The sequence below is a fragment of the Solanum stenotomum genome, chromosome 10 (assembly GCF_019186545.1).
Source record: "Solanum stenotomum isolate F172 chromosome 10, ASM1918654v1, whole genome shotgun sequence".
Taxonomy (NCBI): domain Eukaryota; kingdom Viridiplantae; phylum Streptophyta; class Magnoliopsida; order Solanales; family Solanaceae; genus Solanum; species Solanum stenotomum.
In genome coordinates, this window is record NC_064291.1 from 57,562,920 (window position 1) to 57,579,975 (window position 17,056).

At 37.4% G+C, this 17,056-nt stretch overlaps 2 protein-coding genes across 8 annotated transcripts; one reads left to right on the forward strand and one right to left on the reverse strand.

Annotated features, from left to right (window-relative positions):
• Window positions 1-2,206: 2,206 nt before the first annotated feature.
• Window positions 2,207-7,112, forward strand: LOC125841182 (B3 domain-containing transcription factor NGA1-like). Of its 7 annotated transcripts, none has more exons than XR_007443782.1 (4): window positions 2,207-3,685; window positions 4,150-4,242; window positions 5,352-5,483; window positions 6,257-7,112. XR_007443782.1 is itself a non-coding variant. In XM_049520249.1 (3 exons), the coding sequence occupies exons 1-2, from the start codon at window positions 2,506-2,508 to the stop codon at window positions 4,212-4,214; spliced, it is 1,245 nt and encodes a 414-aa protein (XP_049376206.1). In that variant the 5' UTR covers window positions 2,207-2,505; the 3' UTR covers window positions 4,215-4,242; window positions 5,352-5,694. The 7 variants fall into 7 exon arrangements, 4 of the variants coding, with proteins under 4 accessions (XP_049376206.1, XP_049376207.1, XP_049376208.1 ...); XR_007443783.1 differs by having other exon boundaries at window positions 5,401-5,483; XR_007443784.1 differs by having other exon boundaries at window positions 5,443-5,483.
• On the reverse strand, window positions 7,021-7,902 carry LOC125841184 (60S ribosomal protein L13a-4-like). The gene has a single exon (XM_049520253.1). It carries the CDS (start codon window positions 7,696-7,698, stop codon window positions 7,078-7,080), a length of 621 nt encoding a protein of 206 aa, XP_049376210.1. The 5' UTR covers window positions 7,699-7,902; the 3' UTR covers window positions 7,021-7,077.
• Between the last annotated feature and the right edge of the window lie 9,154 nt (window positions 7,903-17,056).

Below are 17,056 nucleotides of genomic sequence, written 5' to 3' on the forward strand. Positions count from 1 at the left end.
ACTGATCGTAATTTCTATTTCTATTAAAAATAAAATAAAAAGATATTGTGCTATTTGGGGTTTGAATCTAAAACTCCTTCTTTCAAATGGACACCTATTACCTATGTTGCTCGGACTCTTCAAAAATGCCAACGGGTGCGTGTCGGATTCGCCAAAAGTAGTGTATTTTTGGAGAATCCGAGACGGGTGCGGCATCAAAAGTGGAGAGTCCGCGCAACTAAGCCTATTACTACTCCACCAAAGACATAAGTTTTATCAAGAGTATCCAACTTTATATATATCATTTAAATGTAGAATTTGACATATATATACAACATAATTTTTCAATGTAGGGTGTCCAGTTGGGATAGCTACAACTATGCCCCTGTACAATCATACTTTGGACCACAGATCCAAATACAAACAATATGTAAAGCGTTTGAGCCTTGTTTTTCGAAAAAACTCTATTTTGATACTCTTAACATTGTATTTCCATCTTCTAGGTCTTGCACCACTAAACACATCAAAAAAACAAAATGTCTATCCTAAAAGAAACATAAAACTTGGATTTATCGGATTGGAAGCAATGACTTAAATCTCAAATAGCATCACAACACGACACAAATATCACAATTAGGTGGTAATTATAAGTTGTTTTTCAATTAACGTTTGATTTATCACCGTGAAAGTCCCAACATCAACAATTCATATCCTGAATAAGACAACCCAATACACGGGGATGTCTTTACACTTGCTTTCACTCAACACATTTTGTTGTACTTTAAGTAGCACTTTCATCAACGTTCTTACCTTAGGCAGGGGTATTGATGGATCGATTTGGGTTTTGTTATTGATCAAATTTAAAATAAAATTAATTAAATTAAATATAATATACATTTATTGGATTGATTATTATCAATTACTAATCATACACGAAAATAAAATACAAAGTGGAATAATAGAAAAAAACAAATTAGTTAGCAAATATAGGATAACCAAACAACCCATCAACCACCAGTTATGACCTTGAAAACCTTGAAGAGTTTAATTTTATCCAACAACAAGAAATCCGAAATGGCTACTATTGCTTTTTTTCTTTTTGGTTGTCGGCTTCGATTCGAATTGACCTTTTGTTGAACTTTTTTATTTTAATTTTTTTTCACTTTCATAAATAAATAAAAATATCTATAAGATATTCAAATTGTTCATAAAACATAATATATTATGTATATTTAATTAAAGATATGTATATTCTTTTGTTTTGTTTGAACAAAATAAAACTCAATAAAATATTATTGATTTAAATTTTTTTTGAAACGAAAACCAAATAAAAGTTAATTATACAGCAAACACAAGAATCATATTTGTATGTTATAACTATAGTTTGCATAATTGCGTTCCATAACAAATTGTTTGCTATGGAGCTTTTGATTTGTATAATTTGCTACAAACATCCAATTTTATACCAATTGTTCATTTTCGTATAAATTCATTTATACAATTTGTATAATAAGATCTGTATTTGTATAATTATAAGTGTATAAGATGAATATATATATATATATATATATATATATTTGTATTTGTATATACATTTTTTTCTCGCTTTATACAAACACAAACACATTTTATACCGAAATGTATAAAATTACTAATTGTATACCGAAAATGACTAATTGTATGTCGAATCAGATGGCAAAAAAATGAGATATTTGCTGCGAATTACAATTAAAATAAACTATGGTTATATCATTTAATTTGAATTAATAGTTTGGTATTTCATACTACAATTTTCCCATTATTTAATCATCCCGATTTAGTTTAATTTTTGGATTGGATGGGATTTTACCCTCAGCGTGAGAACCCCTACGGGTATGTAGTGTGACTCTGTGTGAGGGAGTGATCATAAATTTGTTTCGTAGGTATACTTGATCCCTTATTAATTAAAAAAAGAAGTAAAAGTAAGGTTAATATAGTTAGAGAGAGGAGTTAAGTTATATTGTACTCCTAGTAGAGTAGAATATATTAGTAGGAGTAAAAGAAAATTTAATTGGGATGCTACCAGTGCGATGACAAGGACGAGCTCACATGAACCCAACCAGATAATTCGTGGGCCCCGACCCAACGAGCAAATGAACTCGGAAGGAAGGAAGAAAGTCTAAAAGAGAATAACTAGAATGAAATTTACCTAACTTAAAAAAGAAGATTCCACCCACTTAGACAAATTACCCACGTACCTTGTCTCTCTCTATCTCTCCCTCCTTCCCTCTCACACACAGACACAAAGAAGAAGAGAGAAGAAAGAGGCGGCTTTTGAATCTGACTACTCCGGAATGGGTGATAATTAATGAGAGTCATCACGGCCTCTTTGAGGACGACAACAAAGAGTATTCTAGTTTATGAGGATACTCTTTCTTTCAACCCTAGCTAGCTAGTTCCAGTTCCTCTCACACTAATAACTACTGGACGCAATTACTTTTTTCCTATCACATCTTCTCTAATTAGATCTATGCTGGGTCCTAGATCATGAATTTCTTCGATCAAGGAGGTACACGCCCATTTTCTCATTCTTCTTCTTCCAGCCAGAAGATTATAGTTCCTGATTTCTCTTATCAGCAAAGAAGCACCACTAATAATGGTGAAGATAGTACTGATCTCGTGATGAATATGGATCTTGACCCTGCAGATGAAGTTGGTGAAAGTAATACGATTGAGCGAGAACACATGTTCGATAAGGTAGTCACTCCCAGTGACGTCGGCAAGCTCAATCGGTTAGTCATCCCCAAACAGCACGCTGAAAAGTATTTTCCTCTGGATTCCTCTACCAACGAGAAAGGCCTCCTTCTCAATTTCGAAGACAGGAATGGAAAGCCTTGGCGCTTCAGATATTCCTATTGGAATAGCAGTCAAAGCTATGTAATGACCAAAGGTTGGAGCCGCTTCGTCAAGGAGAAGAAGCTCGATGCTGGGGATATTGTCTCATTTCAGCGTGGAGTCGGTGAATTGGGCAAGGATCGTCTCTTCATCGACTGGAGGCGCCGTCCAGACGCCCCCGACCATCTCCACTACACCCACTTCACTAATCATCATCTCCATAATACCTTGTACAGCTCTAATATTCAGTACCCAGCTGCTGCTGCTTGGAATCGTCCTCTCTTTTTGCAGCCTCCTCCTCCTCCTGACCATTCACATTTACAATATTCCCTGGAACCTGCAGCTGGCAGCATGTCTCATCATCATCAACAACAATCTCACGGATCCAGTCCTAATTATTACTACGACACTTGTAATTTCAACAACAGCCGTACAGCCGTGGTAAATGGAAACCCTTGTCCGAGCGGGTCAGTAGTTTATCTCAGATCGGGGTCAGCCCAAGTCCCACAACAGGCTGGGTTAATGAAATTAAGAGGTCATAGTAATAGTACTAGTGGCAGGGTTGTGGAGCCAGTGGTGTTCGACTCCGTACCGGTTGTTCAAGGCAAGGCAGCAGCAAAGCGATTCAGGTTGTTCGGTGTGAATATGGACTGTCCCATCTCAGACTCGGATGAATCATGTGAAATCACGTCCTCGTCTTCTCCCTTGCCTAATCCCGCCACTACAGCAACTTATTCTCATGTCCCCCAATTTTCATCATTATCATTCAGAACTTTTAACAACTATGATACCAACCCGCCGGCAGCCACCGAAGAAGAATCGTTCGACAAAGGCAAGGCATCCATGTCCTTGAATTTGGATTTGGATATTTGATAATTCCACAAGTGTAAATTGAAGAGAATTAACCTAAGTGGAAAACAATGTCCAAGTTGAATTTGTGTAATAATACGATTATGAAATATTTTGCAAATACTAGTAAAATATCACACTATAGCTGGTTATTTTATGTTTGATTTTTCAAGTGGGTAATGTAGTCATTCAGTGATTAAAAACAAGAAAAAAAAGAGCCTTATTACTTAATTATACATGCGTTTTCTATTTACTTATATTCATAAATATGTTTCCTTATCTCTCTCTAACAAACTTTGCTGTATTGATTTCCCAGTGGGAATGCATAACTAGCTCCTCTCGCCGTCAGTCAGGCTAATGAATGATGGGATCCGAAGGGAATTAACAAAAGTCGTGCTTTCTTTTTCATCATTCATGAATGAATTTTGTTTTTATTACCTTTGGTAGGTTGTTGTTCTTGTCGCTGCTTCGTTGGGCACGCCCCCCAGGTACTGCGATTGCTTCAGATCTAGCTAGCTAGCTAGCTAGCTTTTATAAAAGGTACGTACATAACATTTCATCTTGACTAACTTGGCCATCTATCATCAACTGATCATGCGAGCTACCTACTTCTAAAGTTGCTTCTACTAGTATGTATGTTTAATTTCTTCACTCACTAGTCACTAGTCATCATATATATCATTGTTTTTTTAAAATCTTAGTAACTTCTTCCTGTCACATTTATATGTATGCCTTTTTTATTCTAAAAAGCTAACAAATCAACGTGCCTCAGCCCAGTCTTGTTAATTAAGAGAAACAACATCAACAACAATAACATACCCAATAGAATCCCACCAGTGGGGTTGGAGAGATTAGAATGTATGCAAATTTTATCACTACGTCATGATGGTAGATAAACTGTTTTCAAAAGACCCTTAGCTTTAGCAATTCTAGAAACAAAAAAAATTAAAATATATTGAGTCACAAGAAAACAATCAAAATTTACCGGGGCAAAAGCAAAACAGTGCAATAATTGAAACATAATACGCAACATATTAAAGTAGAGTAATGGAAACAATAATAAATATTGATGGTTATAAAAAAAACAAGTATATTACAACTAGTACGATGACAAACACCAACCACTCTAATTACGACAACACTACACTACCTACTATAACCTTCTACTCTAGTACATGTCCTCCACACCCTCCTATCTAAGGTTATGTCCTCAATAATCTGGAGCTGATCATGTCATATCACATTTTCTCTAATACTTCTTCGGTCTATCTCTGCCTTTCCCCGTACCCTCTAGCCAACCTCTCGCACCTCCTTACTGATGCATCCACTCATCTCCTCTTCACATAATCTAACCATCTCAATCTCGCCTCTCTCATCTTGTCCTCCACGGAGGCCAGTACTCCCACCTTATTCTGAATGTCCTCATTCCTAATCTTATCTCTCCTAGTATGACCACATATCCACCTTAGTATCTTCATCACTGCATACATCTGTTGAACATGAGAGTTTTGTTTGAAAATGGTACTCCTATATATTTGTATCTGAAATCAAATACGGGGAGGAAGGTAAACCCCTTTTCTAAATTGTCTCCTTCCTTTAAACAATTAATTAGCTGCCTCTAACATACTTTTTTTTTTAATCTTTCCTAGTAGTGCACATATATTAAAGATCTCTACGATATATATTTACACTACTCAGGGTTTGTCATCCGATCGATTTTGAGCTTGGATATACATACAGGATTTTGCTGGTTTGATATTCGAAGTAAGCATTTGCCTTAGGTAAGTCCTCTTTTATTCATTTTATGATACAGAAGCATAATTAGTATTACTCCTTTCGTTTCATCTTTGACGAGTGCATGTGGAGTTTAAGAAAAAAAGAATTGTTGCACATATCACAAGTACATTAAGAACTTGCAGCTTAAACATGTTATATGGTATTTGTATGAATATAAGAGCATATCAAATGTCAAGTGTAATGTTTAATAGTTTCAATATTGAAGGGTGTCATTCCTTTATTGCATTGTTTCGTCCACTCCAATTTTATACCCTCATAAATTCAATGTTAGCCTTACAAATTAATTAACTACCAATCATGATCATGTACGTATTTATAAATCCAAAAACATATTTAACCTTCTAATAATATAATTTCGTTTATTCTCTAGATCTAGTGATTTCCTAACCTTAACATTTCTATGTAAATTGGTATGGTGTTTGCAGAAAGTGTTGCTATATGTTTCTTATACATAATTAATAATGGGAGCTAGCTTGCCCTTGGCCAAAAGAGAGAAATAGATTCTCAGGTAACTAAAACCAAGCTAAGTAGAAATAAAATAATACTAGCTGGCTCTTTTCAGATAATAAATAAACTTAACAATTCGGTAAGTTGTTTTCTTTTGAATAAAAGCACAAAGTTAATTGTCCTTGTTAGTGCGTGTTAACATTAATCTGGATTGAATAGTACACATACTTTAAGTTGTATATTTTTCTCATCTCTCAAAAGCTTAAATTGGATCACTCTTATTTTTTTTTTTTGTTGTTGTTGTCAATAGTTCCGGTGAGGATATATAAATGATGTCAAAAGGTACAAAGCACCTGACCTCTTCAATTCACTACAAGAAAAGAATGAACAAGGTTCAATTTCTACAAATTGGATCACTCTTGAAAGCATAACACAAATTACATAAAAATATAAGAGTTTCAGAAATGTGCATACTTAATCTGTATTCTATTTAGGTATATTTGCATGAAGAATTGAATTTTCTTGGGCATATATATCTCTTTCTTCGATTGTGTTTGGTTCTTTGCTCCAATGTTATTTTGATAAAGGTTCCTTTCCTTGCTAGCAAACATGAGTGTTGACACCGAGTGCACTTTAACCCTGACCAATGTACTGTATCGAAATAGTTATACTCTATGCATATATAAAATTTTAGGCATGGTCATCCAAATTGTCATAGCTATACGCTACCTACAAAAATGTATATAGGGAGACCACCTTAAACTTATCATGTAAATTCAACGAGAGAAGAAAATATAGATGGCCCTATTTATGAAGGAGAGAGAGAAAGAGGAAAGAATTTGAGGAGTATATCATACCATTCTCTACTAAGTCCAAAACATTTTTCTTACACACATGTTTTTAGTACCTTTTCGGCTAGGATTTTGACGGGGCTAGCTAAAAGTTCCGAGTTTACTGGCAGGTCATATCTCTTTTTTTTTTTTTTTTAGTTAAACAATGTAATCTGCTCAAATATTACTAGAAGCAAAAACTGAACCATGCAGTACAGGTAGCATCTTTAAAAGATAGATTAAGTTGAAATCTCAATCTCAAGCAAAATTTCACCTTCGATAAAAAAACTACGTTTACACTCTAATACTTGATAGGTTCAATAACTGCAAGTTGAGGACCGAGCGTCTCCTCAGCAGCCTTCTCGGCCTTAACCCTGAGTTTGGCCAACTGCTTTCTCCTCCCGTATGCTACCTGGGCTCTGTCCTTTCTCTTGTTCTCAAGCTCCTTGATAGTGTCATAATGGTTCCATCCAACCTCTGATGAAAGCTTACCCAAGAGACAGTATTTATGTCCTGCTTGGAGTCTCAACACCTTGAGAGCATCAGGGATGACCATCCTCTTGATTTTGTCATATGGAGGTGGAACACCCTCGTAAACCTTCAAGCGGGCAAGAACAGCTGCTCCACGCTTAGTTTTGTGGGGAATCATCCCACGGATGGTCCTCCAGAGGATCTTAGAGGGAGCACGGAAGTGAATAGGTCCATGAGAAGGCTTAGTATTCATCCTCTTACGAAGGAACCTAAGATACTTCATTTTCTGATGAACAAGTCCACCAGAAAGACAAATCTCTTCACACCTAACAACAACAACTCTCTGTCCATTAAGCAGTTCCTTAGCCAAAATTGATGAGAGCCTACCAAGCATATGGTGACGAGCATCAACCACTATCCTCCTTGCGGAGATTCCTGAACCGGACACCATTTTTGCTTTTCTCTCTTGCTTACCTGTGAAGAAGGGACTGGCAGGTCATATCAAAACAATGATAGAGAGATTTTGATCAAGTGAAAAATTAGTCCCTTTTCTTTAATATCATCAAGTATAAATTTATACGTATCATTAATTAGGCACACAAATGTAAATTTATTTCCAAACTTAGTTCTATCCTTTATAAGAGGGATTTGATCATCCTATGAAAGTGACAAGCTAGAAAGATGTTAGGTGTAAAGTTCTACTAATTAACTCATACCATCAACTTTAATTAATTAATTACATATATAGATAGATGTCTTGACTGCATCAAAAGGCGGTTTCTCATTTTAAGTGCATTCAAAGAATACCATATATTCCTATTTCTTGTTAGACTAATGATGTACACCTTAACTTATGTTTTGACTTTTGTCATAATTGGATCGGCTAAAGGAAGCACAAATGCCTTCATTCTCTATCGCTCTCTCATTTACTCTAGTTTACAACTAGATCTGCAATGTTCAATCTATTTTTTCTTATGCGCAAAATTTGTTAATTATGGGTACAATCATTGCATCAAACATTGTTGTTAATTAAAATCTCATTTTCATTCTTCTGTTTAAAGAAAAACAAGGTCAAAGTGCCTAATTATATTCAATTGGGAAAGTATCAAACTACCAATAGGGAAGGATATAATCCAATAGTCTAAACTACATATATTCTTAAGTAGTTTCGTTGGTTGTCCCATTGTTGATAAATTTATCTAACAAAAAACTATGGCATGTAGTCGTAAATAGTAGAGCTGTCAATATGGGCTAGCCCACCCCATTCGGGCTAATCCATACAGGCTTTGACATTTTACGGGCCAGGCCAGGCTAGCCCATTTTTGGTGTGGGCCAGAAAACGGTCGGCCCAACCCACAAGTACGTGGGCTACAGGCTTGCCGGGCCAGCCCACTTTTTTAAAAGTTATATATTTTTTTATAATTATTAAATTAAATTATAAATTATAATTTAAAAATATTATCATAAATATCGATAAAACAATATTACATGGTGTTAATGTTACTACTTGTTAATCAAATCTACAAATAAAATTATCTTTATAATATTTATTAAGTTTTTTTCAAGTAAAAGTATAAATATCTAAATAGAAATATTAACTTAACTGTTTTGCAATGATCACAATAAAACACAAAAATTATGACAATATTCCAATAATAAAAATCTAAAAAATAAACTCCTTAAAAAAATCATGAAACTTATGGCGTATCTAACACTTCATGAAACCTATGGCGTATCTAACACTTCATGATCATCTTCATCAAGCATATCTGAATCAACTTGTGGGAAGGTTGTCTTAACATCTTCATTTTCATATGCAATTTATATGCGGTTTCAATTAGTTAACTATTAAAAAATAACTAAATTGAGAATTATAATATTTAAATGTATACAAAAATATATTACCAGTTTGAGAAAAATCATGTAACCAGTTTCGAGTAGCAACAAGTGTTTGGACATTTTCATGGTGGATGCAACTTCTATACTTAGTGATTTCCTAAAAAACTTTAAATAGATTTTGAGTTTGGATCTCTTTAATTTTAAATTTTAATATTATATTATATTTTTTAATTAATTTGTATTAGCCCACGGGCTGGCCCTACCTATATTTCTCAAGCCCCACAAATCAGCGGGCTTATTCACGTCGGGCTAAAAATCTTTTTTTTTAAATGGGCTCCAAAATTTTTAGCCCAGTCCTATTAAATTCCCGGTTAGGCCAGGCCGGCCCAACAGGCCTAGCCCATATTGACGGCTCTAGTAAATAGAGAATAATATAGGGGTTTGTGGATGACTGATATAGAGAAAATGATCAAAATGGTCCTTAATGTATGGCTTTGATTCCATTTGGTCCTTAATGTATGGACTTGATGGAAATGGTCCTTTATGTTTCATAAATTGTGATCAATTTGGTCCTTAACCCTAAAATTAATATTATTTTGCCGTCAAAATACACGGAATATGTAAAAGATGCGCTCGTTCAAGACTTTCCTTCCCCTGTTTCCAAAAATTCCAAAATGGCACGTCAATTTTTTTAACCAAAAGGGCAAAATCGCTCCTAACGGAGCGATTTTCTTCTGACAAAATTGACGCTGTTACTCCTTTTAAAAACATAAAAATCGCTGCCAGTCCAAAAAAAAAATTCTTTTTTCTTTAAAATCGCTGCTGTGATTTTTTTTTTTAACAACCGAGGAATGCTTAAAAAATAATGGAAATCGCTCCACGTGTAGCAATTTTAGTTATATTTTTTTTTTAAATAATCGCTGCCATTAAAATTTTAGGGTTAAGGACCAAATTGATCACAATTTATGATACATAAATGACCATTTCCATCAAGTCCATACATTAAGGACTAAATGGAATCAAAGCCCATACATTAAGGACCATTTTGGTCATTTCTCTCGACTGGTATAGCTCATCACTATTTATCTAAAGAAAAAAAAAGAGACTTGCCTAGAAAATGACGTGAGAGAATCACTTGATATATGAATAAATATTTACCGAGCGTATAAAAAAATAGTTATAAAATCGCATAAATCCTATAAATAGGCCCAAGTGTTTAAAAATTTCTCAAAAATGGTGAGATTGTACATATTGTGTCACGACCCAAGGATACCCCTAGACGTAACATGACACATAGTGTTGGAAAAATGATTCTAGTATCTCAAAAAGACTTGTTAATAATATTGTCTAAGGTTTATTCCTTCATTACTTATTAATGAGTATGTTATTTAACATATTTCTACCATAAATATTTGAGAGAATTATCTTACCATTGAATGGTTTTGACTTGGTCTCATTGCTATAAATTAGCTGTTACCATTCTCAAATTGCCAACTATATCATACCTATTCATTAGCCTAATTAATTCTCCCATTAATCATTAGACAATTACCTACTATGACCGTTGGAGGCCTTGTGGAATTGCCATATAAATGTGGTCTTTCTCTATCACAATGAGAGGGGAACAATATACATTCTGAGAATAAATCATTCCTCCTATATTCTATTGGTGTGCTAGGTTTTGTTGTTTAAATCTTTGTTAGTTTCTTGCTCCTAGTTTTATACTAGAAGAGCTTGTTGAATCCTGGGGGATACACCTATACCGAGTAAAATATCCTTAAGGACAGTGTCTTTCGACACACCTCAAGCTTGAAGAATTCCCTACAAAGTTCATGGTGAAGTATAAGTCTTGGTGAACTCCATATGATCAAGTGTTCTTCAATAAGGTATTTTCTGTAATATTTCCAACACATAGGACCCCGAAAGGAACCATGTAAGCCACTTAACATATCATAACATAAGAAAATGGGCAAAATGAGTGGTTTACCTGCTCCGGAGATCGTTTGACCGTGAAAATGGGTCGTTTTGGTCGTAAGGGCCAACTGTCTCCATAGCTAAGGTCTTAATGGATGTCCATGAAAAATTTCAACAAAAATGAGGTCGGAATTCTGGATCACCAAAACGGATGGTGAACTATAGCACACGAAAATCAGAAAAATGGGGGGGGGGGGTTTACCAGCTTCGGGGCTCGTTTGACCTTGAAAATGAGTTGTTTTGGCCGTGAGGGCCAACTTGAATCCATAACTAAGGTCTTAACGGACATTCATGAAAATTTTTGGCAAAAATAAGGTCGGAATTCCAGATTTTTAAAAATTCCATGGACTATAGCACACGAAGATTGGCAAAATGGGTGGTTTACCTGCTCCGGGGATCGTTTGGCCTTGAAAATGAGATGTTTTGGCCGTGAGGGATAACAGGCTCCATAACTAAGGTCAAAAGGGACGTCCACGAAATATTTTGGCAAAAATGAGGTCGAAATTTCGGATCACCAAAATATTTGTGGGCAATAGCACACGAAAATCGGCAAAATGAGGGGTTTACTTGCTCTAGGGCTCGTTTGTCCTTGAAAATGGGCCATTTTGGCCGTGAGGGCCAACTGGCTCCATAGCTAAAGTCTTAACGGACGTCCATGTAAAATTTTGGCAAAAATGAGGTCGGAATTATGGATCACCAAATAATATGGTGAAATGGGGGTTGACCTGCTCTAGGGCTCGTTTGACCTAGAAAATGGGTCGTTTTGGCCGTGAGGGCCACCTGGCCCCATAGGTAAGGTCATAAGGGACGTCTAGGAAAAATTTTGGCAAAAATGAGGTCAGAATTTCGGATCACCAAAATATTTGTGGACTATAGCACACGAAAATCGGCAAAATGAGGGGTTTACCTGCTCTAGGGCTCGTTTGACCTTGAAAATGGGTCATTTTGGCCGTGAGGGCCAACTGGCTCCATAGCTAAGGTCTTAACAGATGTCCAAGTAAAATTTTGGCAAAAATAAGGTCGAAATTCTTGATCACCAAATAATATGGTGAACTAAAGCACACAAAAATCGGCAAAAGGGGGTTGACCTGCTCTAAGGCTCGTTTGACCTAGAAAATGGGTCGTTTTGGCCGTGAGGGCCAACTGGCCCCATAGGTAAGGTCTTAACGGATGTCCAGGTAAAATTTTGGCAAAAATGAGGTCGAAATTTCGTATCGCCAAAAAAATGGTGAACTATAGCATATGAAAATTGGTAAAAGTGGGGGTTTACCTGCTCTGGGCTCGTTTGACCTTGAAAATGGTCCGTTTTGGCCGTCAGGGCCAACTGGCTCCATATGTAAGGTCTTAACGGACCTCCAGGTAAAATTTTGGCAAAAATGAGGTCGAAATTCCGGATCAACAAAAAATCCATGGACTATAGCACACGAAAATTGGTAAAATGGGGGGTTTACCTGCTCTAGGGATTGTTTGACCTTAAAAATGGGCGATTTTGGCCATGAGGGACAACTGGTTCCATAGTCTTAACGGACGTCCAGGTAAAATTTTAGCAAAAATGAGGTCGGAATTCTGGATCACCAGAAAATTATGGACTATACCACACGAAAATTGGTAAAATGGGGGATTTACCTGCTCTAGGGTCGTTTGACCTTGAAAATGGGCCATTTTGGTCGTGTGGGCCAACTAGCTCTATACGTTAGGTCTTAATAGACGTCCAGGTAAAGTTTTGACAAAAATGAGGTCAGAATTCCTGATCACCAAAAAATTTGTGGACTATAGCACACGAAAATCGGTAAAATGGGGGGTTTACCTGCTCTAGGGGTCGTTTGACCTTGAAAATGGGCCATTTTGGCCGTGAGGGCCAACTAGCTCCATAGGTAAGGTCTTAACGGACGTCCAGGTAACATTTTGGCAAAAATGAGGTTGGAATTCCGGATCACCAAAAAATCATTGGACTATAGCACATGAAAATCAGAAAAATGGGGGGTTTACCTGCTCTAGGGCTCGTTTGACATTGAAAATGCACCATTTTGGCTGTGAGGACCAACTAGCTCCATAGGTAAGGTCTTAACGGACGTCCAGGTAAAATTTTAGCTAAAATGAGGTCGGAATTCCGAATCAGCAAAAAAAGTTGGTGAACTGTGGCACATGATAATCGGTAAAAGTGGGGGTTTACCTGCTCTAGGCTCGTTTGATCTTGAAAATAGGCCGTTTTGGCCGTTAGGGCTAACTGGCTCCATAGGTAAAGTCTTAACGGACGTCCAGGTAAAATTTTGGCAAAAATAAGGTCGAAATTACGGATCACAAAAAATGTGTGGACTATAGCACACGAAAATTGGTAAAAATAGGGGGTTTAACTACTCTAGGGCTCGTTTGTCCTTGAAAATGGGCCATTTTGGCCGTGAGGGCCAACTGGCTCCATAGGTAAGGTCTTAACGGACATCCAGGTAAAATTTTGGCAAAAATGAGGTCGGTATTCGGGGTCACCAAAAAAGCTGTGGACTGTAGCACACGAAAATTGGTAAAATGGGGAGTTTACCTGCTCTAGGGCTTGTTTGACCTTGAAAATGGGTCATTTTGGCCGTGAGGGTCAACTGGCTCCATAGATAAGGTCTTAACGGACGTCCAGGTAAAATTTTGGCAAAAATGAAGTCGAAATTCTAAATCACCAAAAAAATGGTGAACTACAGCACATGAAAATCGATAAAAGTTGGGGTTTATCTGCTCTGGTTTCGTTTGACCTTGAAAATGGGCCGTTTTGGCCGTCAAGGCCAACTGGCTCCATAGGTAAGGTCTTAACGGACGTCCAGGTAAAATTTTGGCAAAAATGAGGTAGGAATTATGGATCACCAAAAAAGCTGTGGACTAGCATACAAAAATCGGTAAAATAGGGGGGTTTACCTGCTCTAGGGCTCGTTTGACCTTGAAAATGGGTCATTTTGTCCATGAAGACCAATTGGCTCCATAGATAATGTCTTAACGGATGTCCAGGTAAAATTTTGGCAAAAATGAGGTCGGAATTCTGAATCACCAAAAAGGATGCTGAACTATAGCATATGAAAATCGGTAAAAGTGGGGGTTTACCTGATCTGGGGTCGTTTGACTTTTAAAATGTGTCGTTTTGACCGTCAGGGCCAACTAGCTCCATAGGTAAGGTCTTAACGGATGTCCAGGTAAAAGTTTGGCAAAAATAAGGTCGAAATTTCGGATCACCAAAAAATTCGTGAACTATAGCACACGAAAATCGGTTAAATGGGGGTTTACCTGCTCTAAGGCTCGTTTGACCTTGAAAATTGGTCATTTTGGCAGTGAGGGCCAACTTGCTTCATAGGGAAGGTCTTAAAGGACCTCCAGGTAAAATTTTGGCAAAAATGAGGTCGGAATTCCGGATTACCAAAAAATCAGTGGACTATAGCACACGAAAATTGGTAAAATAGAGGTTTACCTGATTTAGGGCTCGTTTAACATTGAAAAGGCGCCATGTTGGCTGTGAGGGTAAATTGGCTCCATAGGAAAGGTCTTAACAGACGTTCAGGTAAAATTTTGGCAAAAATGATGTTCGAATTCTGAATCACCAAAAACTATGGTGAACTATAGCACATGAAAATCGGTAAAAGTAGGGTTTACCTGCTCTGGACTCGTTTGACCTTGAAAAAGGTCCGTTTTGGCTGTTAGGGCCAACTGGCTCTATATGTAAGGTCTTAACGGATGTCCACGTAAAATTTTTGCAAAAATGAGGTTGGAATTCCGGATCACCAAAAAAGATGGTGAACTATAGGACACGAAAGTCAGTAAAATGGGGGGTTTACCTGTTCTAGGGATCGTTTGACCTTGAAAATGGGCCATTATGGCCGTGAGGGCCATCTGGATCCATAGATAAGGTCTTAACAGACGACCAGGTAAAATTTTGGCAAAAATGAGGTCGGAATTTTGGATCACCAAAAAAGATGGTGCACTATAAGACACAAAAATCGGTAAAATTGGGGGTTTACCTTCACTAGGGATAGTTTGACCTTGAAAATGGGTCATTTTGGCCGTGATGACCAACTGGATCTATAGGTAAGGTTTTAACGGACATCCATATAAACTTTTGGTAAAAGGAGGTCGAAATTTCTAATCACCATAAAAGATGGTGAACTATAGCACATGAAAATCGATAAAAGTGGGGGTTTACCTGCTTTGGAGTAGTTTGAACTTGAAAATGGTCTGTTTTGGCCGTTAGGGCCAACTGGCTCCATAGGTAAGGTCATAACAGATGTCCAGGTAAAATTTTAGCAAAAAGGAAGTCAGAATTCTGGATCATCAAAAAATATGTGGACTATAGCACAAGTAAATTGGTAAAATGGGGGGTTTACCTGCTCTAGAGCTTGTTTGACCTTGAAAATGGGCCATTTTGGCCGTGAGGGCCAAGTGGATCCATAGGTAAGGTCTTAACGGACGTCGAGGTAAAATATTGGCTAAAATGAGGTCGGAATTCCAGAATCACAAAAAAAGATGGTGCACAATAGCACATGAAAAAGGTAAAAGTGGGGGTTTACCTGCTCTGGGCTCGTTTGACCTTGAAAATGGGCCGTTTTGGAAATCAGGGCCAAATGGCTCCATAGGTCAGGTATTAACGGACGTCCAGGTAAAATTTTGAAAAAAATAAGGTCGGGATTCTAGATCCCCAAAAAATTCGTTGACTATATCACACCAAAATCGGTAAAATGGGGGGTTTACCTGTTCTAGGGCTTGTTTGACATTGAAAATGGGCTATTTTGGCCGTGAGGGCCAACTTGTTCAATATGTAAGGTCTTAACGGACGTCTAGGAAAAATTTTGGTAAAAATGAGGTCAAAATTCTGGATTAGTAAAAATGATGGTGAACTATAGCACCCGAAAATCGGCAAAAGGGGGATTTACCTGCTTTAGGGCTCGTTCGACCTTGAAAATGGGCCGTTTTGGCCATGAGGGCCAACTGGCTCCATAGATATCATCTTAACAGACGTCCAGGAAAATTTTGGCAAAAAATGAGGTCGAAATTCTGGAACACCAAAAAATCCGTGGACTATAGCACACAAAAATTTGTAAAATTGGGGGTTTATATGCTCTAGGGGTCGTTTGACCTTTAAAATGGGCCATTTTGGTCATGATGGCCAACTGGCTCCATAGGTAAGGTCTTAAAGGACGTCCATGTAAATTTTTGGCAAAAATGAGGTCGGAATTCCAGATCACCAAAAAATCAGTGGACTATAGCACACAAAAATTGGTAAAAATGGGGGGTTTACCTGCTCTAGGGCTCGTTTGACCTTGAAAATGGGCCATTTTGGTCGTGAGGGCCAACTGGCTCCATAGATAAGGTCTTAACGGACGTCTAGGTAAAATTTTGGCAAAAATGAGGTCGAAATTCTGAATTACCAAAGAATCCATGGACTATAGCACACGAAAATTAGTAAAATGGAGGTTTACCTGTTCTAGGGCTCGTTTGACATTGAAAATGCTTCATTTTGGTTGTGAGGGCCAACTGACTTCATAGGTACGGTCTTAACGGACATCCAGGTAAAATTTTGCAAAAAATGAAGTCGAAATTCTGAATCACCAAAAAAGATGGTGAACTATAGCACATGAAAATCGGTAAAAGTGGGGTTTACTTGCTCTGGACACGTTTGACCTTGAAATGGGCCGTTTTGGTCGTGAGGGCCAACTGGCTCCATAGGTAAGGTCTTAAAGGACGGCCAGGTTAAATTTTGGCAAAAATGATGTCAAAAATTCGGATCACCAAAAAATCAGTGGACTATAACACACGAAAATCGGTAAAATGGGGGGTTTACCACCTCTAGGGCTCGTTTGACATTGAAAATGCGCCATTTTGGCCATGAGGGCCAACTGGCTCCATAGGAAAGGTCTTAACGGACGTCCTGGTAAAATTTTGGCAAAAATGAGGTTGGAATTCCGAATCACCAAAAAAGATGGTGAACTATAGCACATGAAAATCGGTAAAAGTGGGGCTTTACCTGCTCT

Excerpts from the sequence above, each read along its gene's own strand:
- LOC125841184 (XM_049520253.1), bottom strand. The coding sequence starts at position 7,698 with ATGGTGTCCGGTTCAGGAATCTCCGCAAGGAGGATAGTGGTTGATGCT.
- LOC125841182 (XM_049520249.1), top strand. The coding sequence starts at position 2,506 with ATGAATTTCTTCGATCAAGGAGGTACACGCCCATTTTCTCATTCTTCT. Across the intron at positions 3,686-4,149 it reads AGAAGAATCGTTCGACAAAG|GTTGTTGTTCTTGTCGCTGC; the intron begins GCAAGGCATCCA and ends TACCTTTGGTAG.